The sequence below is a fragment of the Podarcis liolepis genome, assembly GCF_965112155.1.
Source record: "Podarcis liolepis genome assembly, chromosome: 11".
NCBI classification, from domain to species: Eukaryota; Metazoa; Chordata; class Lepidosauria; order Squamata; family Lacertidae; genus Podarcis; species Podarcis liolepis.
The window spans coordinates 3,068,082-3,096,007 of record NC_139565.1 but is presented as its reverse complement, the minus strand read 5'-3'; the positions used below and the strand labels follow the sequence as shown (position 1 = coordinate 3,096,007).

Here is a 27,926-nt window from a genome sequence, read left to right as displayed (position 1 = left end):
CTCTGCGCAACCCTCAGGAGACCGGCTCCGAGGGTTGCGCAGAGCTGCCTGCAGTCCCAGGCTCAGCGCACTTCTCCCCATCGCCAGCCCCACAAGCTCAGGGGACAGCGGGGAGGCAGAGCGCGCCTTCCCGCTGTTCCCCGACCTGGTTCTTCCAGCCCCGCACCTGGGGGGAAAATAAAAATTTCCCCTTTATTTCCCCCCCAAAAAACAAGGTGCGTCCTATGGGGCGCAAAATACGGTAGCTCTTCAGATCAGTTCTTACCATAATATAATGTGATTACACACAAACTATTTTCAATGTCTTTCTTTATTGACTAATTTTCCTATTCATTAAATGTCTCCCAGTATCCTCTTTCATCTGTCTATTGCCTAGCCAGTTCTCTTTCCATGCATACAATAGCCACCATAGAGTCTAACAGTTTATCCTTTTCATTGTTCTGGAATGGACATTCACTACCTACAGTACCTAAAAGCAGCTAGTTTTGTACTGTAAAAGGTAGGCAGGTACAGACCTTTTCAGTTTAGTGAGGCCATAGACTCAAAAGAAAATTGAATCATCAAAATGATATGGTATGAAATTATTATTTTCTCCATCACATTTTATATAGCTTTAAATCAGAGAGTCACAATGAAATCCTATGTGTGTCTATTCAGAAGCAAGTTCCATTGAGTTCAAGTATGAAGAGGTACAGAACTGCAACCTCAGCTTGATCAGGTGAGGAGAGCTGTGCACGTAGATTGCTCCCTCACACAGTGTAAAAAAAGATAATGTTGCAGCCTTTCTCATTTCAGTATCCTGTTGTGATTTTGAAGCACCAGTCATCGTTCTCTTGACCAAGGAGAATAAATTAAATGAATTCTCCCCCTTTCTCTTAATCTGATTATCATATATTTGATTGGGGGAAGTGGCTGGCAGGAGGGGGGAGGTTAAGCTTCCTTAAGTATTGTCCATTTACTAGCATTCCATATTATGGGTTGCAAAAGGAGAATGTGGAAATCTATAGGAAGAAAGTAAGGCAGTATTTAGAAATTATGTGGGAAAGCCAAAGGTGTATAATAAGCTTGCCTCTTTTTCTGCTGTGAATATTGCAGTGTATGTAAGTTCTGGAACAAGTGCTGGGATGGGAATGGAGAGGGAGATTTGAGCTGACAATGAGGTTTGGGGCAGGAGAAAATATGCACATACCTTAATTTAGACTGGGAGCGGAAACTTTGCTGGTCTCCTTGTATATACTCACAGGTACATTGGCAAGATGGTTTTTGCAAATATGCAGCAAGACCTGAACACAGATTGAATTTGTTAATTTTCTGTGACTTGTCATCTATTAACTTACTCAGAGCAGGCCCATGACAAAATAAGATCCAGTAATTTCAGGGAGTCTACTCTGAAGTAACAGTTTGTTGACTACAATCCTGTATTTACCCAAAGGTCCCAGAGCTTATAGTCGTAAGGACATATTTGGCTACATACAGACATGAACAAGTTTCCTGAAGATACTTCGTCCACTTTATTTTGCGGCAACTGGTACCATTTGAGAACAGTCGCATTTATCGTAAGTACTGTTGAGATAAAATAGAAACTAGTGTCGCCTAAATTGCTCTGTAGCCATCATAATGCAAACAGTTATAAACCAGACTCTTTAGATGGCAATAGAGATGCACAATAAACTCTTGAAAAATCTGAATTTGTTTTCATTGGAAAGGTTTTATTTTGAACCCTACTGTTGTTGAAACTTGAAACAAGTGACGTGAATGTTAATCATTTCCCTAATGTGGTATATAAACTTGAAACCAGATTGTGTCACATGATTCTGATTACCAGATGATAGTCTCTTCAGTTTAATTGCAGTACAAACATTTCACCAGTTTTCAGAGGCCATCTCTTTTCCATCTCATTAAAGCTTTTAAGTGCAAGCCCATGGAAATTTGTAATCATTGCTTTTCGGCATTGTTTCCACTAGTTGCTAGTGCTAAGCAGGCTTTATCTGATTGGGAATGAGATGGAAACTTCAGACTGAGATCCAGTGGCTGAAGGGTACAAAAACGTTATGTTTTAGTGATCAGAATGAAGGTAAGTAGGCTGACTCTTCGGTTGCAGTGTTTAAGATTTTGATACAAGCATTACTTAATTTGGAAGAAAATTATAATATGTTTTTAGTAGCTTCAGTTTGGAATGCATAGTTTGTTTTTCAGTAGAAGTGCATTTCAGACACTTTTCTGATAGACTGTTTACGAAAAGTTAAGGACTGGAGACGGAAAAGTTGAAATGAACGCGCCCTTAAATTGACAGCCTTTTTGCAATTGCAGTTCAATTTCATGATTCTCTTCAAAAGGCTATAGAAATAGCTTTGCAAAACAGCAGTGCTTGGCAAATGTAAATAAATGTTGGATTTGTTTCTGTGAATAGTCCATCAGCATAAATTACTAAACAAGGGCCTATAAAGCAAGATGAAAAAATTAAATTATAGCTCTAAATCATGAATTGTGTCAATTAAGACTTGCTTTCTAATTTTTTATTTAAAAATTCTTGAATCTTCAAAATCCATGATGTTTTTGTATCCTTATAACAAGTTTGCAGTCCATTAATTTCATGAACTAGCTTATCTCCTTGCTTTACACGCTGAACAGTTAAGTACAGATTATGCTTCTGTTAGATTTTTAAAAATAAATTAACATTACAGTATTTAATTCAATATATTAATAACTTCCTATACATTTCAAAGTGACTTAATAAAGACACAAATAAAACATATATAAAACAATATATGAAGACAATTAAAACAATTTTATGTTGTTTTTATATATGAAATGGTTTAATAGTATTAAACACACACACTCTGCATAGTCAACCAACAGAAACAGCCTCAGAGGAGTTTTTATATGTGACGAAAAACCCTTCTCTAGAAAGAAAACATAAACTGCTTCATCCGCCTCTTAGGGGGGAACAAAAATAGCATACATTCTGGAAAGTAGACAAAATATAGAGCGGGTACCTGAACTCTGGCTACCTTTTGGAACTAATAAGAGGAAATATGGCAAGAGATTATTTCTCAAACACTGTATATATGGAAGATAGCCTTTGGAAATCTGAAACGGACTGCACAAGAGAGCAAGCCACATTAAACATAGTGGAACTTCTGATTAAATATGTGAAGGATTTTTCTGCATGTTGCTAAAAAGAGGGTTGCTGCTGCAACTAATTTAACTGCATATAAATGTCTACTAGCCAGTTAAAAATGGGTGCAAATTTAGAAATCGGTTATCCTTTGTAGATGACAGCCTGGCAAAATTTCAGTTGATCAGATTGGCAAGTAGTTGAACTTGTCAGTTTCCATGTTGGTTGTACCAAAGAAGGTGGACCTGTAATAACTATAGATGTTCTGTTGAAATGTGTCTGACAACCAAGTGACACCTGCAGTTATATATATCTCATACTCAATGGTATTTTAGAAAACCAAAAAAATGTTTGTGTAATAAAATTATTTACATACCACCTTTCTCAGGACAGCATCCAAGGTGGCTCACAATATCATAAAAGCACAATTGCAATGATCTAAAATGATATTTTTTAAAAATAACAAATGCAGCAGCAGTAACTAACATTAAAAAGGTAAGTTAGAAGTGTTTCAGCTTGGTTTGGTTGTCTTACTGTATTTTCTAAGAGAGCTATATAAAAAGGCAGTTTAAAAAGATGGGTTTTGTAGCAGAAGTATGCTGGTGTCCTTTAGCCATTTCCCCCTTCAGAAATACACAGTGAACGTGCTCCCCCGTCTTCCTCTGGTGGTGAATGAGATGTGTCTATTCATGTCTTTGGCCTTATGGAGAGGAAAAGCAGCTAGGGAAAAAACTTTAACTAGACAAACAACCAAAAGAAAAACGTGTAAGAAGTCCCCTTTTCTCCCAGTGTTCTCCCTCTCACACAATCTCCTGGTTTCTGCTTGGAGAGTTTTAAAAAATAAATAGCTGCATGTCACATTGAGTTCAGATCCTAGAGCTGAAGATGCAAGTTGATCTGTACAAGAGGAAATGTCAAGCATTAGTTACGGTAATTCTTTAGAAACTACCAAGTGCTTACACACAAATGATGTCCTGACAAATATCAAAGAACAACAATGCCAAAGTGATTTGTCTTTTTCAGAACTGCTTTTAGTTTTCCTTAATGCTAAGCTCCTCTCTGCCTTGAAAAATGCATACCAAGAAAACATAAAGCAAGCTACATTTATGTCACAGGTAGTGATATCAATCAAACTAAACTAGAATTGCATGCAAACTGGCTTTTAAATCACGTTGCAGAAAATCTTGAAAATGTGATTGCAGCTATATTATCTTACACACCAGCCCCCTTTCAAACTGAAAGCTGAGATTGTGTGGTTAGTTGGCCCAGCCCTGCTTGACAGGTTCCTAATAAGAGCTTCAAAAGTTTAACTCCCTCCCATTATTATTTAACTTAGACTAGTGAGGAATCGCAGAGTATCTCATCGGGGGTGGAGAAGTACATTGGTGTTTATAGTGGAATAAGCTTCATAGAGTGAAGCCACTCCAGGCTGGCCAGGCGTCTTGGCCTGGTTGTTGCTTAAGTGTTGTGCAAGAAAGCGACTTGGTATGTAACCTGCTGAGCAGCTGGAAGAATCCAGCCATAAAGACAGCTGCCAATCGCTGATAGGGGAAAGTGGAACATTAACCATTCTCTAGTGTGGTCCAAGGATCAAGGAGTACTCCTTGAGGTCTGAATGGACTTCCTTTCCTCCTGCCTACACTTTGGTTGCTGCAGAAGTTTTGGGGAGCAGAAGAGAGCTTGACTTACGAGAGCAGTCTTGACGATGCAAGAGACAAAGCAGGACAAATGAAAGTTCAAATGAAGGTAAAACTGTGTACACAGAGATAGGCAGGTAGATGAGTTAGGACTGGAGCATAAATGCCTCCTGGCAGCTGCTGATCACCACAGCTTAAATTTGCTAACTCGCTCTTCTCCTCCACCACTGTTAACTTTCCAGGGTTCATTTGTTAGGCTTGTTGATTCAAAAATAGACTGAAGCAAGAAAGAAATACAGATGATCTGCAGCATATATGTGAGAGTGCATTGCTTTGTTTTGGGATCTGTGGCATCATTAGTTCAGGAGATGATTGTATATTTTGAAACTTTTGTCCTTGTTTGTAAGGTATGGAGGAGAGCTATATAACACCATTCCTGGCTTGCCAGTGTGTTCACTGAGTGGACAGACGGCAGTGTTCTAGGGTTGCAAAATGAGGTTAGGTGTTTGTTCTGTGTAGGTAGAAGAAGGAAGAATCTTCTCAAAGAAGCCACCTGGCGCCCTTAGTTTCAGCAGTACTAATTTCAGCAGGATTGCCAAGTACCTGACTTTGATTTAAGTAGCAGCATTATTGTCATATACTTATCGTGAAGCTTTTGCCAGTACCGTGTCTCAGTGCTAGGCAGCTTCACCTGCTAACTTTTTCTGAATAAATTGTTAAAAGCACAGGAGCCCTGCAGAAAAAGTGTCATCAACCCTACTTATAAGTCCTGTGTATTCCTTACACTTCAGAAGTTAAAGCCCTTTGTGCCTCTTAATGAGTTTTTTCTGCTGTAGCAAGCAGGATTCAGGGTGGGTGCGTTTGGTTTGGTTTGTTATTGTTTGTATTATGTACTTTGTGGTTTTATTCTGTAAACTGCCCTGAGATCTTTGGATGAAGGGCAGTATACAAATTTAATAATAATAATAATAATAATAATAATAATAATAATAATAATAATAATAAATTATTCTTCTTCTTTGGTGATCACTCGTAGCCGAGTAAGATCGTCTTCCATAAACATGGTTTTAACAGTGAGTCCATAAGTGACTATGGAGGCCAGTTCTGGATCCACACGTCCTTCCACAGTGGGGACTTTGGTTTCCAGACAGGAGTTGATCACGGTGTGGATTTGCCAAACATGCCTTCCTCTTTCATGTTTCTCCCTTGCATCCTGAGTTTGAGTGTCTTCAAAGCCCATGACACCTTTGGTAAAGGCTGTTCTCCAACTGGAGCGCTCGCAGGCCAGTGTTTCCCAGTTGTCAGTGTTTATACTACATTTATTTTAGATTTGCCTTGAGACAGTCTTTAAACCTCTTTTGTTGACCACCAGCATTACGCTTTCCATTTTTAAGTTTGGAATAGAGTAGTTGCTTTGGAAGACGATCATCAGGCATCCACACAACATGACCAGTCCAACGAAGCTGATGTTGGAGAATCATTGCTTCAACACTGGTGATCTTTGTACACTGATATTAGTTCGCCTGTCTTCCCAAGTGATGTGTAAATTTTTTCGGAGACACTGTTGATGGAATCTTTCGAGGAGCTGGAGATGGCATTTATAAGTGGTCCATGTTTCACAAGCATATAATAAGGTTGGTAGTACAGTAGCTTTGTAAACAAGCATTTTGGTTTCCCTGCGAATGTCCTCAAACACTCTGCACTTCAATCGGGAGAAAGCCACATTCTCAGAGCTCAGGCAATGCTGGATTTTGGTATCAATGTTGGCCCTTGTGGAAAGATAACTGAGTATCAGCAAATGGGAACCAGTGATCAGGGATGAAGCTCAGTGGTTCATTGTTTTCCATATCATTTAAAAGGTAACTGGGAAGTCTACTTGCTTGCACACCTTGTTTGGGAGTAGAAAAAAATTTCAGTGCCTCCTGAGAGCCAATTTGAAATCCTTACTTTGCTTAGAATTAGTCTGCAAGATTTGCTGTGCCAGCGTATAATCATGTAAGGGTAGAGTGGAAATGAACATATCAGTTGTTATGTCAGTACAATGTCACACGGTAAAACATTATACTAATTCTGGCACCCAGCCAACACTGTATCAGTGACTTGTCCTAAGGTACCCCCTGAAAGCCTCACCTTCTGTCTTTTTAATTGCTTTAGAACTGATTCGCTCCCTGAAACAATGCTTCACATTAAGTATGCACTGTCAGTTTAGGTTGGCCCTGTAGAAGTTGTGCACTGCATACCAATTATATGTAAAGTGAACTTTCACTGGGATCATAAACACATAACACTTTAATGTGCAGTTTAGTGAGATAATTAGAGCTTTTTATTGCAGAATTGTATTTAAGGCCTTAATTCACCTGTTAAATGTAAACAGATTTCATGCCACTCTGCCTTGACTTCTACTGCAGAACATTCTCTGCATCTGGGAGCTGTCACTCCAGGGCAGAGGGAAATAGATTGAGAAGGATGGCTTTGCATGGCCTTCTTGTTGTAGGCTCTAGGTTGTATCTTGGTGGGTGGTGCTCTTGCACCCATTGTCTTACCCTGTTATGCTGGTCATCAATGATGTACACTGCAGTGACAGGCTTTGCTTTTGTTTTAAAGTAAGTAAACATTGTAATATAATATGAAAGACAACTGGCAGACTTCAGTTTGGGATCTGCATCTTCCATGTCCTCATGAACTTTCAGCCTCATCTAATGTTCATGTGGAATCACGGGTTCTCTAGGTTTATTTTGATGAGCATAATAAAAAATGTTATCCTATGTTTGATTGAGGGAAGGGGCTGGCAGAAGGGGGGAGGTTACCCCATGGAGTGTAGGATAAGCTTCCTTAAGTAGTATTGTCCATTTACCAGCATTACTTCCATATTATGGGTTGCAAAAGTAGAATGTGGAAATCTATAGGAAGAAAGTAAGGCAGTATTTTGGGACGTGGGTGGCGCTGTGGGTTAAACCACAGAGCCTAAGACTTGCCGATCAGAAGTTCGGCAGTTCAAATCCCCGCGACGGGGTGAGCTCCCATTGCTCGATCCCTGCTCCTGCCAACCTAGCAGTTCGAAAGCACATCAAGTGCAAGTAGATAAATAGGTACCGCTCCGGTGGGAAGGTAAACGTTGTTTCCATGCGCTGCTCTGGTTCGCCAGAAGCGGCTTAGTCATGCTGGCCACAGTTCCCTCGGCCAGTAAAGCAAGATGAGCGCCGCAACCCCAGAGACGTCTGCAACTGGACCTAACGGTCAGGGGTACCTTTACCTAATCTGATTTAGTATTGTAACTTTTGTATGTTTTAAGGTAGGGTTATAATCCCCCCTTTTTTCTTTTTTAAACTACTTTGAGAATTTTTATAATCAAGCGGTGTATAAATCTTCCTAAATAAACAAATAAAGTAGATAAATAAAGTAAGGGCTGTTTGCCAGAGTGCTCTTGAATGGGATCACGGGCATGAACTCGGTTATTCTGACCATGCTGTAACATACAATGCCTAATAAAAGCAACTGAGTTGAGCATTCCTGGTGCTGTGTCCCTTTGTGTAAGGAAGAGGAGGGGGCGGGAGCAGGGACCCTTTGCAGTGCCCCTTGATGCCCAACCATCTCCTGCAGAGTGGTGCAAACAGGCAGCTAGGCTGGGCCAAGATCCCCAGCAGAAATTCCTACAGGGCTCACTCCCCAAGTAAAACAATATGCAAATAACACCAACATTAGTTGTCTGAGAACATACTGTGCTTCATGGCAAGGTTAACTAATTTATATGTGCAAAAAAAATAAATTGCTTGTTGGGGACATTAATAACATTTTTTCTGGAAGAAAGAAAACCGGGTCTGACTGCCAGGGCTGTAGCTAGGGGTGGTGAGGTGGGCCCCCACCAGGGGTGCAGGCAGTGTACATAAGTATAAATATCTATTATTGCCTCATAGGAAATGGTTTTAAATAGAGGGTGAATTGAATGGGTGGGGGGTGGGGTTGGAGGAGAAGGAGAAAGGAGAGCTCATTTGTCTGTGGCCAGGGGGCGGAATCTGGATGGTTCTGCCAGGGGCACAAGATCACCTAGCTATGGCTCTGCTGACTGCCTTAATAGCCAGCTCACTGGCAACTATTTTCACCCTAGGGTTTTTTGTTTTTTTAAAGAAAGCTTGGCATATAATGGTATTGGAATAATAATGCTCTTGGAATACAGTACTAATGCTTATATTTATACTGTAACCTAGTTTCCCCCCGTTCGGTAGTCAATTTCTGAACAATGCCTATTTATGTCCACACTTGTACAGACTTCAATTTAGTAAAATTAATTCCAGAGCTGTCTACAATACATGCTATCCCTTGCTTATTGGTGTTTAATTAGTGTACTTCATCAAAAAGATTTAACTTCCGGTCTAGGTTCAGCTTTATGTCAATTGCTAAAACAAGTATGGTGTAAGATGGAAAGCCCAGACAATCAGCCTAGGGATCAAGTTAGGGCAAAACAAAGAGCACACCAGGGTTTGGTGCACATGACTGGTCTGCTTGTGGCACATATTTTATTTTCCTTCTGCGTTGGTGGTTCCTGAGGGCAGAAGATCAGTTCCTGTATATGAAGTGATACGCCTATGTCTGAACTAGGCAACTTCAGACTGTAGGTGGTGGCTTGCATCTCTGTCCCCTTCCTGGCCACATGAAGAAAGCCACCAGATGTTCACATGATGCAGTCTCAACCACTCTTTAGGAAGCACCTTGTGTTTTATCAGATATGCTCTTGTCTATATAACACACAAACCTGTGTCTAACACAGAGGCTCACAGAACTATTACTTCAGAGATGTGCCTTTTACAGAATATGGGGCATTTAGAAACGTTTGGAAAGACTAAATGAACTGGCAAGGGGAAAGATCACATGAAAATGCCTGTGATCCAAATCTCACAAGGGTTACAGGTGAGCGAGATTAATAAAATAAGAAAGGTAAAGAGAAGTGAAAACCTTAACTGCACGGTAGTTATCTGCCTCGTGGAAGGAGGAGCAAAGAAAAGCGATTTGGGGGATTTTCACGGGGGTTGAAGGATCCAAGACTGCATTCTCCAGATGGGTCTGGAGTGGCTGGGAAAGGATAAGGTTGTTAGAGAGAGAGAGAGAGAGAGAGAGAGAGAGAGAGAGAGAGAGAGAGAGAAAATGTGGTAGGACAGTATTATTTTCAGTCTCTGTTTATTGTAGGCAGTACTGGTTGTGTTCTGCAGTAGTTCATCTTCTGCCATAAACTATGTTATTGATCTCATTGTCTGTTGTGAAATTATGTATCTTACGTCATGATTATGTTCTGCTCCATTCATTTCAACACACACACATAGGCGCCGACTCCATGGGGCCTGAGGGGGCCCGAGCCCCCTCAAAAATTTCTTTGGGGGGGCTCTGCCCCCCCAATAATCTCGGGCACCCCTCCAGCAGAGCGCCACCGCCGCCCCTCCCCCAGTCCAAAATGCACAGGGTCGGGCTGCATGCCTCCTGCCCTCCCTCCCGAGCAAAAGCTCCACCCAATTTCCTTCGGAGCTGATTAATAGGCGCAGCACGCTCTCCCCTATTCGCTCACGAGGAGGCGGTGCCACTTTATCTGCATATTCATGAGCTTATTTATTCATGAGCTTTCGCGGGCTCCCCCAATATTTTTTATAAGTCGGCGCCCCTGCACACACACACACACACACACAGAGAGAGAGAGAGAGAGAGAGAGAGAGAATAGGTTGTGGGGGACTGTGAGTGCTTAAGTATTGTTCACAGGAGTGAATAATAATATTTGCTGGATTGATTTCTGTTCCCATATGTGTTTTCCTTGGAATTCATAGACATCTCTAGTGGGAGGGGGGGGTGCTTTTGTTCAGTCTAAGATTCTCCCCCAATGGGCTCAGGCTTAGCTTGGCCACATCTGATTCCACTCTGGATTCCTTGGAAACCTTAGCATATGGTTCAAAAAATAGCAAAAGCTTTTCTTTTGGTAGATGCGGGGTTGTGCTTCTTACAACAAAGGATGTGACAAAGAGAACAAAAGGGAAACAAAGGTAGGATGTCTAGCTGAGCAAAAAGGATTTCTTCTGCCATAGATACCCATGGAGCAAGCTTAGAAGAAAGTGACATGGTGCAGTCTTTTGGAAGTTTCCAAAAAAAACTGAACAGACTAACGTGCCCATTTGCAAGACATTAATTTCCTGCTATGCATCTCTCTGTCAGACTGTAAAAGATTGGTAAAGAGGACATTACTTGTGCCCTTTGTCGTGCCATGACACAATATAATTCTTCCACCAGAGAGTCATTGGGTACAATTTTTTTCTTACTTGTAAAAGATGTCAACACTTTCTCAGGATATTCAGACAATCCAATTACCAGGAGTAGGTGCTTGCAGGAGGATGCATCTTAATTGCTATTTGGAAATTTGGGTGGTGGTGTTCCAGGAAAAGCTGTTCCGTGTCACCTCCCAAATTCTCTCCCCACAGAGGTGTCTATGGTGTCTTCATTGTACAGCCTTTGTAATATGCTGAACACACACTTCTGTACTCTGGCCTTTGGCAGCTGAGATGACCTACGCTGTATTTTTGGTATGTTAGGCATTGGGTTTACTTGCTTTCAAGTTGCATCATTGTTTTGTAGTAATCTTCCATGAGACTTAGTGGTGAAAGGCAGGTTAAGAAATCCTAAAATAAATGAAAATTAGATGAAAATGTGAACTTGCACTAGATATGGCAGAGATTTCTGGGATTAATTGGGTTAGCATTTGGTTTCCATGGAGAAATTCCCCTGGTGTGAAGCGCTAGAGTTTCCCCCGCAAAAGACTAAGTTTAATTTATAGTTTGCTTGAGCTGCCTCTGATCACACGCACTTGAGCTGTGATCTTTGTTCAGAGTGAAACAGAAATGCACGTGCAGAGTTCCAGTGGAACCCATATTCGTTGGGTTTTCTTCCAGGACTTCTCCAATTCACTGAGATTTTAACATAGTGTCTTACTGTGTCTGAGTGCCTTACTCAATTCTTCCTTTTTCCTCATGTGTCAGTAATTTATTTAGACTGTCAGACTGCTGGCAGCATTTTGTGATTCATTCTGTGGTGTTTTCTGCAGGGCTTAATAATTCATACCTGTCTAATTTTAATAATGTAATGAGATGAGAGTTGGTCTCAAGGATCTCCCACCACCCATTTACTGTGGGAATGTTCTGGGGTGCAGGAGAGGATATATTGACTAATTATATCCTTATCCAACTTGTGCTAACAAGTTCCCAAAATATCAGCAGAGTTTATATACATTCCCCTTTAAGTACGCAACGGTAACGTGTGCACAGGTTCGCTAGAACCTCTATAATAATTACTCTGGTAATTTCCCCTTTGTTCCCTCTTAAAATACAAGACACGACACAGTCTTTATAAAAGTATAAAAGAGTTTACTCACGATCTGTTCACAATATGATCCCAGACGGCAGGCAGGCTTAAAAAGGTTACATATACTTAGAATCTATCTTATTGCAAGATAGACCTTATCTCCTCTCTTGGCTGAGAGCCAAGAGGGCATCTTTACATGCTTCCTCATCGAAGGAAAATGGCAGAGAGAGAGAGATGGCTGCCTGCCCTGTGCTTTTGTCATTACCTGCACAGGTGAGGCCACACCCACCTCTAGTCACATGTGGAGGAAGTCCGTCCCCAGGAAGTTTACCTGCTTGCTGGACAGACATCCCCACCATGTTCTAACATGTACACTCTAGGAATGTTGTCATTGACTGCTCCTGTGTTTACATCCCACATACCCCTTCTCAGGCAATACAACATATACAAAACATAAACAACTTTATTCAACCACCCAGAGTCCCAGCTTGACACGTAGATTCTGGAAACTCTCTCTTGGTAGGGGTTTCGTCAGGATGTCAGCAGTCATCTCTTGGGTGCTGCAGTAGGATAGCTCCACAAGTCCATCCTGGATCATCTGGCGTATGTAGTGGTATTTAACCCCAATGTGTTTTGTTCTGGCCAGGAACTTCTCACTCTGCGTCAGCTTCAGGCAACTTTGGTTGTCCTCTAGCAAGCTGACAGGCCCTTTTCTCACCAACCCAAAGTCCTTTATGAGTTGATCAAGCCAGGCGATCTCTCTGCAGGCTTCTGTTGCTGCAACGTATTCTGATTCTGTGGAAGATAATGCTACACAGCTCTGTTTATAACTGCCCCATGCAACAGGTCCATCCCCAAACATAAAAACATGACCACTTGTTGATTTATAATCAGCATTATCCCCAGCCCAATCCGCATCAGTATACCCAACCAACTTAGGGTCTCTGACGGCTGGTAACCTTAATTTACAATTCATGGTACCCTTCAAATATCGCACCACCCTCTTTACACCTGCCCAATCATGCTCAGTGGGAGAATTCACTTTTCTGCTAAGAATCCCCACAGCATTAGCTAAGTCAGGTCTACATGTGGTAACTAAATACAAAAGTTTACCAATCGCCGACCTGTAGTCATTGTTGTCTGGCAACTGCTTCGAATCCTGCTGATTCTTCAGGAAGTCAGTAACCATCGGTGTAGCAACTGGATGTGCGTCTTGCATCTGCATGTGCTCAACTAGCTCGTGGATCTTCTGTCTTTGGCTGAGAAGAAATGAGCCGTCCTCTTCTCTTTCCACCTGGATCCCGAGGTAGTACTGGACATCTCCTAGCTCCTTGACCTCCACCTCCTTGCTAAGGTGTTTTACTATCTGTGTATAGTCTTTTTCACTTGCTGTGGCAATAATCAGGTCATCAACAAATGCTAGGATATATGAGAATTGTCCATTATTTGACTTACTGTACAAGCACTTGTCAGCGTCGCCTTGCTTGTACCCAAGTTGCGTCAGCATTTTATGCAACTTCTGGTTCCAGGCTCTGGCAGCCTGTTTAAGTCCATAAAGTCCTTTCTGGAGTTTGCACACTAAATGTGCTTCATGTGGTTTTACAAAACCTTTAGGCTGTTTCATATAAATTTCCTCAGAAATCTGCCCATGTAGAAAAGCGGTAGCAATGTCTATGTGTTTCACTCTCATTTTCTTGGAGGCTGCAATGCTTAAAAGCATTCTTACGCTGCTGTACCTCACAGTTGGTGCAAAAACTTCATCATAGTCTTCACCAAAACGCTGTGAAAATCCCTGTGCCACAAGTCTAGCTTTGTAGCGCTGCACTTCTCCTTCTGACCCCTTCTTAACCTTGAAAACCCATTTACTGCCAATGGCCTTCTTACCGGGAGGCAGCTCAGTGAGTGTCCAGGTCTTGTTCTGATGCAGTGCATCCATCTCCTCCTGCGCGGCCTTCCTCCAGAGACTGGCTTCTGCAGCTGGCATCTCCTGTATCTCTTCCCAAGTGGAAGGTTCCTGTGGAAACGCCGACCCTGCAAGGTAGGACAACCGTACTGGTGGGACACCTTTGTTGGTTCTGGATGAGCGTCTGACTTCTGGTTCTGCGACCGCATCAGCTTCCTCATCCTCCTCCAACGCAGGCATGTCCCCATCTGAGTCCTCATCTTCGTCTCTGGTGCCGCCAGGGTTCTGGTCCTCTGCGTCTTCTGGTGCGTCGCCTGTAGGGAGCGCTGTAACACTCAAAGGCAGATAATTACTTTGTGGGGTCTCAAAAGGGAAATATACAAACTCTTGAGTCCCTTCTGACTCATCTGAAGAATCCACAACAGTGTTCTTAGTGTCTACTTTTCCATATTCATCGAAATAAACCGCATGGTATGCATTTGTCTTACCAGTTTGTAAGTCCATAATTCTGTATCCTTTGCCTCCAGAAGCATATCCCACAAGGATACCTGCTTTTGCCCTGGAGTCAAGCTTGTGTCTGTGTTCCTTGGGCACGTGGAAGTAACACGGACTTCCAAACACACGTATGTGCGACAGATTGGGAGCTTTCCCATGCCAAAGTTCAAATGGTGTGCGCTCTGCACCTTTAGTTGGCAGTCTATTTTGCAAATAGACCGACGTGTACACTCCTTCGGCCCACAGCTTGTGTGGCAAACATGCATCCTTTAGCATGCACCTTGTCATGTCCATAATGGACCTAAACTTTCTCTCAGCTATGGCATTCTGCTGTGGTGTGTAAGGAATTGTGGTTACGTGTGCAATTCCTTCCTTGGCCAGGAGAGCCTGCATTTCATTTGAGCAGTACTCACCTCCATTGTCGCTCATTAACACAGCTGGAGCTCTCTGGAATTTGTTCTTGACCATGGCAATGTATTCCTGGAGCTTCTCCACTGTTTCACTCTTCTCTTTGAGGAAATATACAACACAAAATCTTGAAAAGTCATCCAGAAATATTAAAATATATCTATTCTTTCCCAGTGAGGGAACATTCATGGGTCCACATATGTCAGTGTGCACTATGTCAAGCACTTTGTTGCTTCTTTGTTCTGCACAACGTGGAAATGAAGGTTTTACAGCCTTCTCAGTAATACAGCTTATGCACTTTGCTGGAGCTTTGTTGCTCTGCTTTACCTGCAAACCTCTTACAAGATCTCTTTTCTGTAGATCCAGAATGAGGCTGGCGTCCCTGTGTCCAAGCCTTCTGTGCCACAGGTCCAGATCTGCTTCATCCTTCTGGCTGGAATGTGCCACTTTTGCAGACTGGTTCTCTGAAAGATCAAGCTCATATACACCATTTATTAGCTTTGCTTGAGCAAACACCTTGCCATTTCTAGTCACTTTACATTCTCCATTTCCAAATGTGACCTGGAAACCTTTCTTGTCCAAAGTGGACACGCTGATTAAATTGCAGCTCAGCTCTGGAACATACAAAACTCTAGAGATTGTGTTCTCAATGCATTCATTGTTTATATTGCATTTCAGGCTCATGGAACCTGCACCTTTTGCTTTAACAATGTTGCCATCTGCAATCTCAATTTCAGATCCTTCTTCATCATTTATTTCATTAATCTCATTAAAATAGTCCTTTTTATATGAAAAATGCGAACTCGCTCCTGAATCTAAAATCCATTTATTACGTTTATTTTCACGATTCTGGACAGCTAAGTTCCTTTCTTGCAGTAACCATGTGCATTCACATTTCACCTTCTTTTCCCCTTTTGGCTGAAAGGGGTGGGGTTTCTTGGCTTTAGGAGCTCTGCAGTTCTTTGCAATGTGTCCTTCTTTGTTACAATTGAAGCAAATCACTTTCTTAGGCATCTCTTTGGACTTTGTACATTGCCTAGATGCATAACTGCTGTCCTTGCTTCTAGCATTTCTCACTGGAGATTCAGCTCTATCTCTGCATTCTTCCTTTAAATAACCAATCAAGTCTTTAAAAATCAGACCTTGTCTATGAGCCATCAAACTTACAAATGCGCTAAAGCGTGGTCCAAGTGATGATAACAAAAATGCTATCTTTGTATCCTCATCAAAAGCTTTGGGAGTCAGATCAATTCTTTGAATAATCTCAGTAAACTTGTTGATGTGCTCTGTGAATTCCTCTTTTGAATTCATCCTCAATCTGGTTAATTTACACACCAAGTTTCTGAAGCAGTTTATGCTAGATTCTCCATACATGCGCTCAATATCTCTTAAGATTTGAGATGCATCATCTGTACTATTTATTAATGATAGCTGCTCATCACGAAGTCCACTCAAAATTATGTGTCTAGCTTCGCTGTTCATGCGTTTCCAAGCACTTATCTTGGCTAAATCCTCCTCAGTTGTTCCTGTAGGCTGAGGCTCTAAAGCTTCCAAAATGTGCTTATAATCTAAACATGCTATCAAACGCTGCTTCCAGTGCATGAAATTGTACTCATTCAGCACAGGCATTCCTAGCTTTGCATCACTATCAAAAGCTGCTCTAGCCATCTTAAAATCCAAAATTTGAAAATTCTTCAAAATTTCTCAAAATTTTAAAATCAAAATCTCAAAAATCTCAAAATGCAAAACAATTCTTCACTGCCTTTGGTCACTGTGAACTCTGAGGGAAGGGGGGGGTTGCTTAATCCCCACTGCACAATGGAACAAAGGACCATGTGCTTACCAGGAAGTTAACTCAGAAAAATACTACTCAACTCAAAATCACAATCCAATGCAATCCTTCAAAAATACGCAGAAATATGCAATACTGGGGCCACTAACCCTTTGTGGGAATGTTCTGGGGTGCAGGAGAGGATATATTGACTAATTATATCCTTATCCAACTTGTGCTAACAAGTTCCCAAAATATCAGCAGAGTTTATATACATTCCTCTTTAAGTACGCAACGGTAACGTGTGCACAGGTTCGCTAGAACCTCTATAATAATTACTCTGGTAATTTCCCCTTTGTTCCCTCTTAAAATACAAGACACGACACAGTCTTTATAAAAGTATAAAAGAGTTTACTCACGATCTGTTCACAATATGATCCCAGACGGCAGGCAGGCTTAAAAAGGTTACATATACTTAGAATCTATCTTATTGCAAGATAGACCTTATCTCCTCTCTTGGCTGAGAGCCAAGAGGGCATCTTTACATGCTTCCTCATCGAAGGAAAATGGCAGAGAGAGAGAGATGGCTGCCTGCCCTGTGCTTTTGTCATTACCTGCACAGGTGAGGCCACACCCACCTCTAGTCACATGTGGAGGAAGTCCGTCCCCAGGAAGTTTACCTGCTTGCTGGACAGACATCCCCACCATGTTCTAACATGTACACTCTAGGAATGTTGTCATTGACTGCTCCTGTGTTTACATCCCACATTTACAACTCTGCTTGTGGGTCAAAGCGGTTGGGCAAGTTTAATGGGGCAGATTTCCTACTGTTGGGAAGATCTGATGCACTTGGCTGGTGAGCCTTTGCATCACTAAAGAAAGGGCGTGTTCATCTACCTCAGTTTCCCCCCTTCTTGTGGTGGATGATGTCACCAAGCTGTCTGTGAAGAAGCTGCAGGTGTAGACTGAGAGACAGGCACGGAGAGTGGTGGAGCTCTCAGACAGAAATCTGATCTTCCTGATGGCTTCCCTAGAAATCTAGTGTGGAGCAGTGAATTTGAGACACCTGTTGGAGTGAAGCAGTAGCAACACCTGCACTCAACCTGTATATAACGAATCATGTAATTGCAGAGCTGGAAGGGACCCCGGTGGTAATGGAATCCTTCTTTGGAGCTTTTAAAGCAGAGGTTGGGTGGCCATCTGTCAAGTATGATCTGCATTGCAGGGGTTTGGACTAGCAGCGCAGCGATCCTGCTTGTGTCCTGGCTTATGAGATAGCCGCACGCAGCCTCTCCCTGGCAGCGGGATGAAGGCTCCTGTTGCCTGGGAGAGGCTGCATGTGGCTAAGGCTCCCCCAAGAGCCGCGCTCCCTTTAATGAGCGCATGTAGTGTGTGTGCGGCTCTTTAAAGGGAGCGCTGAGCAGAGCCTCCTGCCTGCATTCGCTCCATAAGACTCACACACATTTCCCCTTACTTTTTAGGAGGGAAAAAGTGCATCTTATAGAGTGAAAAATACGGTATATCTCCCTTGCTCAGCACTTTATGTTGGATGGTGAGGGCTGGGCCATAGGGTGTGCCTAGGAACACTGTGGCAGATGTGTTTTGCAGTGTTTTAATGGACCCCTAATTTTATATGTTATGTCTTTTTATTATTCGTTTTGCAAATCGCTTTGGGATTTACTAAGTTCCTTACACAGTGGTACCTCGAGTTACAAATGCCTCAGGTTACAAACGCTTCTGGTTACAACAGTGGCGTAGCGTGGGGGGTGCAGGGGGGGCGGGCCGCACCGGGCGCAACATCTGGGGGTTAGGGTTAGGGGGCACACATCCACGGGTTAGGGGGCGCAAATCCACGGGTTAGGGGGCGCAAATTACTTGCCTTGCCCCGGGTGCTGACAACCCACGCTACGCCACTGGGTTACAAACTCTGCTAACCTGGAAGAGTTACCTCAAGTTGAGAACTTTGCCCCAGGATGAGAACGGAAATCATGTGCCGGTGGCACAGCAGCAGCAAGAGGCCCCATTAGCGAAAGCACGCCTCTACTTAAGAACAGTTTGAGATTAAGAACGGACCTCCAGAACGAATTAAGTTCGTATCTAGAGGTACCACTGTATTTGCTAATCACCAACCAAAGTAAAGGACACCTTCCAGGGGATACAGAGCCAGCCCTCCTGCTGCTTAGGTTTGGGACTAGGAGATGGCCTCAAACCTGAATCCTGTAGCCCAATAGGGCACAGCAGGTATAAACTAGCAGCAAGGAAGAAAAATGCCTTCTGCTTCTCCTTTTGCCATCTCAGTTGGCCAGAGAAGCACCACAGGGCTCCTCTGACAGACTGGCTAGAATCCCAAACAGAAGCACTTTTAGGGACCAGGAGCTTGTGGCTGTCCATAAGAACGTACAGGGAGTCTGCTGAACCAGGCCAACGGTGCATCCTATTTTCACAGTGGCCAGCCAGATGCCCGTGGGAAGCCAGCAGCAGGACTTGAGCAAAAGAGGTGTCTCCCCACAGTGGTTTCCAGTAACTGTTATTCAGAGGCCTTACTGCTTCCATCCTGCCGTATACTGTTGGCCCAAACTCTCATCATCACTGACCATTGGGCATGCTGGCTGGGGCTGATGGCAGTTGGAACCCAACACTTGGAGGGCCACAGATGTTCCATCCCTGACCTTTTAACGATAGTTTTCTGGTTGTTTCATGTAGTATTTGCAGGAGAGCCAGTGTGGCATAGTGGTTAGAGTGTTGGACTAGGATGTGGGCCACTGGGGTTCAAATCTCCCCTCAAATCCCCCCTCACCCATGAAGCTCATTGAGAGACCTTGGGCCAGTTGCTCACTTTCAGTCTAGTCTACATCACAGGGTTGTTGTGAGGGTAAAATGGGGAGGAGGAGATTAAGTACAGTGGTACCTCAGGTTACATACGCTTCAGGTTACATATGCTTCAGGTTACAGACTCCGCTAACCCAGAAATAGTGCTTCAGGTTAAGAACTTTGCTTCAGGATAACAACAGAAATCGGGCTCCAGCGGCGTGGCAGCAGCAGGAGACCCCATTAGCTAAAGTGGTGCTTCAGGTTAAGAACAGTTTCAGGTTAAGTACGGACCTCCGGAATGAATTAAGTACTTAACCTGAGGTACTACTGTACACCATCTTCAGCTCCTTGGAAGAAAGATGGGATGTAAATGTAAATAATGCTAATGCAACCTTCATTGGTCATCCACACCATCAAGAAGTGCATCAGGTATATGATAAAGTGCAGTGGTTTTTTTCGGGATTGCAGGGTAATGCTTATAGAGACAGGCTTATGGCAATCAGACTAATTCAAGTCTTGATATCGGGCACAGCAGTGTTATAAGTGGGGCAGGGGGGGGGGAGTACTTTGCTGTTGCGTGTGAGCATAACTTACACCCAGATCAGGCATGCAGCCAAGGCTTTCCACATCCCTTGACTGATTTTTACTAAGTAGTTCATGAGTTGTCTAAATACATGGGATTTACAAAACCGCTTATAAAATATTTGTTAAAATAATTCACGACTTCGCTGAACCTCTTGTCCCCTTCTCACCCTGAGCTTCCACTCACACCCTGCCGGTTTCCCTGAAACAGAGTTGACGTGCAGTAGGCAAATCTAAGCATCTAGATCATGAACCAAGACCACAAAACCTGAAAGCTGACCTATTTTTATTTAGATTAGTTTGGCTTTTGTTGTAAACAAATCTCTTGGAAGTGTTCAGCACATACTGTGCCCTCTATGCACTGGATGCAAAAAAAATCAGGAAGGAGGAGTTAGATAAATTTGCTATAAATTGTTGCGGTGTTTTGCGGGCTTAATCTGAAACCAGGCTGGATTTGGGTTGGTGTCTCTGGTAATTTCTCTCTCTTACATCATGGATGTTGGCAAATTGGATTTTTAAAAGGCAAAATAATATTAGAATTTGAGTTGTCAGAGATGCACAAGGGAAAATATTTCAATGCTCAAGAACCTGGCAAAGTCTTTTATTAACACTATTGCCTAAGGGTAAAGGTAAAGGTAAAGGTAAAGGACCCCTGGACAGTTAAGTCCAGTCAGAGGCAACTATGGGGTTGTGGTGCTCATCTCGCTTTCAGGCCGAAGGAGCCAGAGTTTGTCCACAGACAGCTTTCCAGGTCATGTGGCCAGCATGACTAAACTGCAACTAGCACACACAGGATCATGACAGAAACCAGAGCACACAGAAACACAGTTTACCTTTCCACTGCAGTGGTACCTGTTTATCTAACCTAGCTTTTGAACTGCTAGGTTGGCAGGAGCTGGGACAGAGCAACGGGAGCTCATCCTGTTGTGGGGATTCGAACCACTGACCTTCTGATCAGCAAGCCCAAGTGGCTCAGTGGTTTAGTCCACAGCGCCACCTGTGTCCCTTTTACCTTACTGTTGCCAATGCAAGTCTGTCATGGCCTTTGGCTAGAACAATAAACTTACGAACTGATATTTAGAATGCTGATGTGTTTTTAGTTTATTGCTAGCTTATACTTTTTCCGAATGTTTTTAAAAAACTAATAAACTTGCAGTTTTATTCCTTTGTAAACTGTGTTGAGGTTTTCTACAACCAACCAGTCTATAAATTTTATGAAATAAACAAATGCCTGTCATGGTTTGGTGAAGAATGGAATATAGGAGCCCCTGGTCCACCTGGCTCTTCACTGGCGGGGCTTCAGACAGACTTCTCTCCCAGGCCTTCCTGGAGATGCTGGGGACTGAACCCACTGCACTGTGGCCCTTCCCCAGTCCAATTGTATGGAACTATCTGCATATTTGTGTCATTTGCCTCACTTTTCAGACACTCGGCAAATATTTCAGTGGGTCCTATGGAGCTTCCAGGTGACCTAGCAGCCCTACAGGTGGGGCATGGCTCAAAGGTGTGCGTGTGTCAGGGGTTCCTTGAATTTTTAAATGATTTTTTAAAGCTATCTGGATTATAAAGTTATTCCCCATAGTAGGCAGAGGGTAATCTTGAACTTTCATTCATTTTCAAGAATTCCACCTGTTGATAGGGTAGAATTTCTCTGATAAGTTTCTCTCCGTGATTGTCATTACTAAATTGGAACCAAAGGTTTTTAATCTTTTTTAAAAAAACACATGACCACTATTAAGTGATAGCCAGCACCATCTGTTCATTGTACAAATGTAAAATAGCTGCCAGGTATTAATATTGTGTCAAGCAAGTGGAGATGAGTTCTGTCAGTTCAGCATTTCTTCCTTATCTCACTCAATTCATCTGCTATTAGGAAGGCTGTGAGCTTTGTTCCTATCTCTAGGCATGGGTTAGTGTGAGTGAATTCTAAATGCTAGAGTTTAGGTCACAGATTAATCTGCAATGTTCTGAGATAAGGAAGGAAATAACAAACTGATCTCATGCGCAATATTAATGCCAACTGTGTTTGGTCCTACAACATGTGCTAATAGCTACACATAGGTATCTCCTATGTGCGGTACTAGTTATTGCAGATAGTTATTTTTGCCTCCCAAAGTATCTGTTTGAGGTTTAATATTTCTTTTCAGTCCCAGAAATCTTGGATTGAAGGTGTCTTCTGTAAAAGAGAGTGTGCAAAAATCGTGCCAAGTTCCAAAGATCATCACAGGTACTTTATTTTGCTTCGTTTTGGTTGAATTGTACAAACAACAAGAAGATAAAAATACAATTTAAAACTTCTAATTCACACTTTAACAATGTTGGTTTTCCTTGAATAAATATAGGCCCTTCTAGCTGCTACAAACACGACTATAATCTAGTTAACTTCAGCCATATTTTCATTTTGAATTTGAGGCTCTTTATCATGTTTCCCTTAAAATGGCAGTCATACTTTGTACAGTATCATTTATTTGTTTTATGACATGTTTATCCTACCTTTCTTCCATCATGGAACCCTCTCTGACAGAGCCAGTCCTGCTCAGCTTCAGTAAGGTGTTGGCCTCATGTGGCTTCAAACATTTATACACGGCACTGCAGGCAACATATTTCCAGTGTGGAACCCACAACCCATGAGTATCATAAGAACCACCCAGAGAGGGGCTGCGACCCCTGCCCAGTCTGCTCACCGCCCCCCCCCCCCCGCCTAGCAATGCCTTTGCCACTCCTCCTTCCCACACACCTGGCCAACTTCCCCTCCCTTTACACCTTACCCAGTTTCACCCAATCAATTCTTTGACTGCTTTGAAATATACAATACAGGTGATTTTGACAGGGATAGATGTAGTATTGATTATTAATTATTTAAATCAGTGTAGCATGCATATTTAGGAAGTCAAAGTTAGAAACAGTGGCTCTGTTTGTTTGTTTGTTTTACTAACCTTGAAGTTGTTCTTGAGCCATTACATTTTTGCATTTGAACCTTTTAGTAAGTGACAATGTTGTCCAGGTAAGACATTGTGTAAAAAGTGTTACTCGGGTTTTTTGTGACAGTGGTGCAATGAAATGCTTCAGATGAATGCTCTGCCTTTTTGAAGCCTAACTTTGTTTTTTTACAAATGTAACTGTACAACATACTGCTGTTTTTAACTTCTTTTTCAGATGTCCCTCAAGATGCCAAGTGTGCCAGAACTTAATTCGGTAAGACCTCATACGATTTGGGACTGTATTTTTTAAAATAAAGAATGGGTGTGAAATATTCCTAACCAAGGATGTGTCCCCTACTAATATAAATGGTTGACTGCATTTCAGTCAGCTGCTGGAGGATTTACGGTACTAGAAATCCTGCTGCGGTCAAAAAACTAGATGTGGCATCCAGAGACTTCCATGCACAGCTGGTGCCTCCTGTTGGATATGGGAAGACAAAGAAACAAAAAGAGAGTGCAAGCAGGGAGCTACGCCTGCATATTAGAGAAAGTTTGGTGTGGAGGGATAAAACATTGGTGCTTCCAGGTGGAGGCTGTATGTTGCAAACCATAGCTTGGTGCTAGAGCATCAGCTGTGCATTCAGAATGTCCCATGTTTAATCCCCAGTATCTTCTGGTCAATTTGGGAGAGACACCGACCTGAAACTCCTCCTCCAGAGGTTCTGATTCCAATGGAATATCCTCACACCTGCTATAAACACTTAAAAATAACAGGAGGATATATTATTCACATCTAGTTATATTGTTCACCTGTCCTTCATAACAAAACAGATGTGAAAAGCTGCAGGCATCCAGATTATGCTATTCTATGCATATATATTTGAAAAATTGCCATATTTTCTCTGTCTTATCCTTCCATTCAATCTGAGTTTTCCAGTTAGAAATCTCTGGATTGATAATTTAAGATGTTAACAAGAGCCTTAACCTGCAATTTGCTTATAATTTTAACAAGATATTCGTACAGTGCAAGGTGTTTGGGTCGTTTAGCATTTCTGTAAAACTTGAGAAATATCTTACAGCATTCTAGTACAATGCATTAATGTGAGTTAGACACTGTTTATATGTAGTAGTTCAGAAATGCATTTAATTAATTTATGCCATTGTTATGAAGGTTTTTTTTGTCTTTTTAAAAAGGTGTTGTTGTGGACGGCTAATTGGTGACCATCCTGGGATTGATTGTTGCTGGCCCATCTGTCGGTCTGCACAAGAAGTAGAGAACAGGGAATGGTGTGTCCAAAGGGACACAAAGACAAGTCCAACTGATGCATTTGGTACTATTAATTTTCAAGACAGTGATCACACTTACCATGCCAAGGTGCGTACACACTTTGAAACAGAGCTGTAATAAAATAACTTTCTCAGTTATTTAGCATAAAAACAACCAATAGTGCTAAACATAAAACTGCTGGTGTTAGATAAAAATCCAGTATAAGTTGATATGAGTTTGTTCCATGCCATCTCATAATTTGATGACTACAATATCAAGAGATATCATGCATGTGTCTAAAAGATCAAGTACCACCATCCCATATAATAGAGTGCTTCTGACAACTTCCATCATCTCTGGCATAATACTTTTGAAATTAAAGGAGTGAACATATTCACCTCTGAATGATGAGACAAAAAGATAAACACACATGAGTTACTCAGCTATATATTAAGTGATAGTGTACTTTAGTTCCTCACCATAATCATTGGATTTCTGTTCCTGTGTTTGAAAGGAACATTATGCTAACCCGTTAGGTTTGTGTGTGTGTGTGTGTGTGTGTGTGTTTCACTGTGATGATTTTGAAAACAGGCCAATTTAAAAAGTTGGAAATGTTTAAACTATTAGAGCTTTCAGCAAATTGAAGAGGTTAGGACTAAGATGATATCTTCTCCCTATAAAATATATGCTACCTTTTCTCTCTGCGTAATTCTAACAACTACAGTTTATTTTTTCAGTATATTAGAACTTCTTATGATACCAAGGTGGACCAGTTGTTGCAACTCATGGTGAAAGAATGGCAGATGGAATTGCCCAAACTGGTCATTTCTGTTCATGGTGGCATCCAGAACTTCAAACTTCCATCTAAACTTAAGCAGCTTTTGAGCAAAGGCTTGGTCAAAGCTGCTGAGACCACAGGAGCATGGATACTAACAGAAGGCATCAACACTGGTACAGTAAACTCTTTTGAAATGTAATGTTCTCTCTGAGGAACATCGAAACACAGAAAATTGCCTTATACTGAGTCGGGCCTTAGAATTGTCTAGATTATTGAGGATTTCAGGTAGGATTTCCCCCCATTCTGCATGAAGATGCCAAGAATTGTGCCTGGATCCTTTGTATGCAGAGCATATGCTCTACCACTGAGTTAGGCCTCCTCTCATAGCTTTGGTTTCTTAGATGACAGGCAGTTTGTGGCTGGTTAGCTTCTGAGAGCTGGCTGTGTGCACTTTGACCCTTCTGTGCCTTGGTCATAGGGAATATTTGGATCTGTGTAGTTTGTTATGGTTTCTGGGAATTTTGCTTTCTGAGGGGTCTCCTGACAACCTGTGATCTTACTATATAAATTTTATACATTTAATAAATAATCATGATATAATAATAACTCTCAGCACCCTTAACAAACTACAGTTCACAAAATTATTAGGGGGAAGCCATGACTGTTAATAGTGTAAGTGTATAGTGTGGATGTAATAACTATGTGGTTGAAAAATATTGTGTTATTCAAGGAATACAGTTCACAATTTTGTGGAGAAGTCCCACAAATGCAACATTTTCCCATGGTACTGTAGTTGTATGTAACTCCACCATGTTCTTAGGCTATGATCTACCGGTATTTCCTTTTTGCAGTTTGGATGTGATGTACATTTCTTACTTATTTCTGTCAGTTTGCATTTCTTGGTACAGAAAGTATTGATCTAATGTTTAGAGATCTTTCCTATTCTAATTAATTCAAGAGGGTTCTGGAAGCTTCTCTGTTGCAAAGAAACAAGCAGAAAGTTCCTGATGTTTGGGTTATTCCTTCAGAGAAGCTGAGTACAGCTGGCTTAAACTGGTTTTGTTACCTCTTCTGACAAGGTCATGCTGACTATAATAGTAAGGCCAGAAGGAGCCCGGGTTTTACTCTCTTTCTGTCTTTTCTTCTGGTGTGGTGTTTTGTATATGCTGTTAAGTTTTGGTCTTATTATAAGTTATTGTAAGTTTAAGTCTGCTGCAACTGGACTTCTTATGGACGGTGTCAATTTGTGACCATTATGCTCATTTGCCTTCAGTAGCAGTAAAGCTCTGCTGGATGAAATACAATTGCCTCTGGTCTATTGTTTGGGAATCCCACAACATGTTTAAGTTTTTAACCTGCTAACTATACGCTGGAGTTCTGCTCTGGATCAATACCGAGTAGAATCCATGACAATTTCATGTCTAGACCGCCTTTCATCTAAGTAGATCACAAGGCAATGCACAAAGAATTGTATGCTGTGAGGGCAAGATGCCAACTGTTTTGTAATATTAATGATGATGGTGATAATATTTCTAGGTGTGTCTAAGCATGTGGGAGATGCCTTGAAACTCCATGCCTCTCAGTACTTAAGAAAGATCTTGGCTGTTGGAATCCCCCCTTGGGGTATCATTGAGAACCAGAGGGACCTCATTGGAAAAGATGTGAGTTAATGAAGGCTCTTTGTTTTCTTGTTTTAAGTGCACTCTTTCCCTCAGTCCCAAAGCCTGCATAGTAGGGGCTTGCCTGTAGGGAAGAGCTCTTTCGCGTGTACAAACTTGCATCTCCAGCAAAAAGGGTGCTTTACGCAATTATTCTTGTGGAACTTGCCATCAGATGCAAATATGTAATTTATGCAATGCTGATATATATGGATATTAGTGGCAATGGGATAGAAACTATTGTATGGATTACCTCATATCTAAGGTGCTTCCAAGATGGGTGTTTATTGTGGAAATCTAAGCAATTTTTTCACAGTATCTATATGATGACATAAGCATCAAAATGCCAACCTATATTCCTCCCCCCATTTCATCTAGACTGACCCTTTCCTGAAAACAACCTGATCTTTAATAAAGCCTATTTGTTACCTGTTTGCAATAGCTGAATGACCTGTTTTCAAAATTAAGCCCCTGTTTGGAAGTACTCTTCAACACAAGAGGGGAATTCAACATAGTGCTGAGAAGATTGTTTCATCAGCGCAAGCGTCTCATGCAATGATCTCCCCTCTTCTATCCTTGTGTAGTGTTTGGGGAAGTTTCCTCAAGCCAGTTGGAGGAGTGGGGGGGGGGGGGGAGAGACGGGGGGAGCCCCCACTGTGCTTCTGTTGCACTGGCTTCCGCTAATGGCACTCATTAGTTGAATCTGGCCCACTTTTACTTGTTGTAGACCCATTGAAATTAATTGACCTAACTTACCGTAATCATTCTTATTAATTCCAGTGAGTCTACTCTGAGCAAAAGGTAGTTAAATACCACCCAAAAGGTAGTTAAATACCACTTCAGGAAGGGTACCACTATTCTGCTATTTGGAGACTGGATTGGTGATGATGTAAAAGCAGTGCTCTTTTTCTAAAAAAATATTTAGTGGTACTCTCATTTTCCTACTCATATTGAAATACTCCCCCTCAATGAGGCCAAACGTAGATTCACAAAATGTTTAGGGGTGTGCGTACCCCTTCGTCCCCCCAGAAAAAAGTACTGTGTAAAAGAATGTTGTTTTTAAAATAGCAGTGACTAAGGACCTCAGGTCTTCTGCCTTATAGAATATCTATGAGTACAAGGATTATTAGAGAATACTATGCAAATATACCAAGAGCTGATGCCATGACTTCTTGTGAAATAAAGCAAATTATTTCTCTATTAGGCAATAAAAATGTCTAAATCAGGCAGATGTCCCACCCCCTTCCC

General features: G+C 41.9%; 1 protein-coding gene across 5 annotated transcripts in view; it reads left to right on the top strand.

Annotated features, from left to right (window-relative positions):
- The first annotated feature begins 238 nt into the window (after positions 1–238).
- TRPM6 (transient receptor potential cation channel subfamily M member 6) overlaps positions 239–27,926 on the top strand; it is an 87,776-nt gene continuing 60,088 nt past the window's right edge. Inside the window, exons 1-6 of one of the 5 annotated variants that reach the window (XM_083464733.1) lie at positions 239–2,074; positions 22,202–22,281; positions 23,211–23,249; positions 24,170–24,350; positions 24,980–25,193; positions 26,557–26,681. In XM_083464733.1, the coding sequence (XP_083320859.1) occupies positions 2,069–2,074; positions 22,202–22,281; positions 23,211–23,249; positions 24,170–24,350; positions 24,980–25,193; positions 26,557–26,681 (645 nt within the window). In that variant the 5' untranslated portion in view covers positions 239–2,068. Of the gene's footprint in view, positions 2,075–4,621; positions 4,865–9,551; positions 9,661–11,273; positions 11,310–22,201; positions 22,282–23,210; positions 23,250–24,169; positions 24,351–24,979; positions 25,194–26,556; positions 26,682–27,926 lie in introns of those variants that run through there. The other 4 variants (XM_083464732.1, XM_083464730.1, XM_083464731.1 and 1 more) reach the window with 4 other exon arrangements.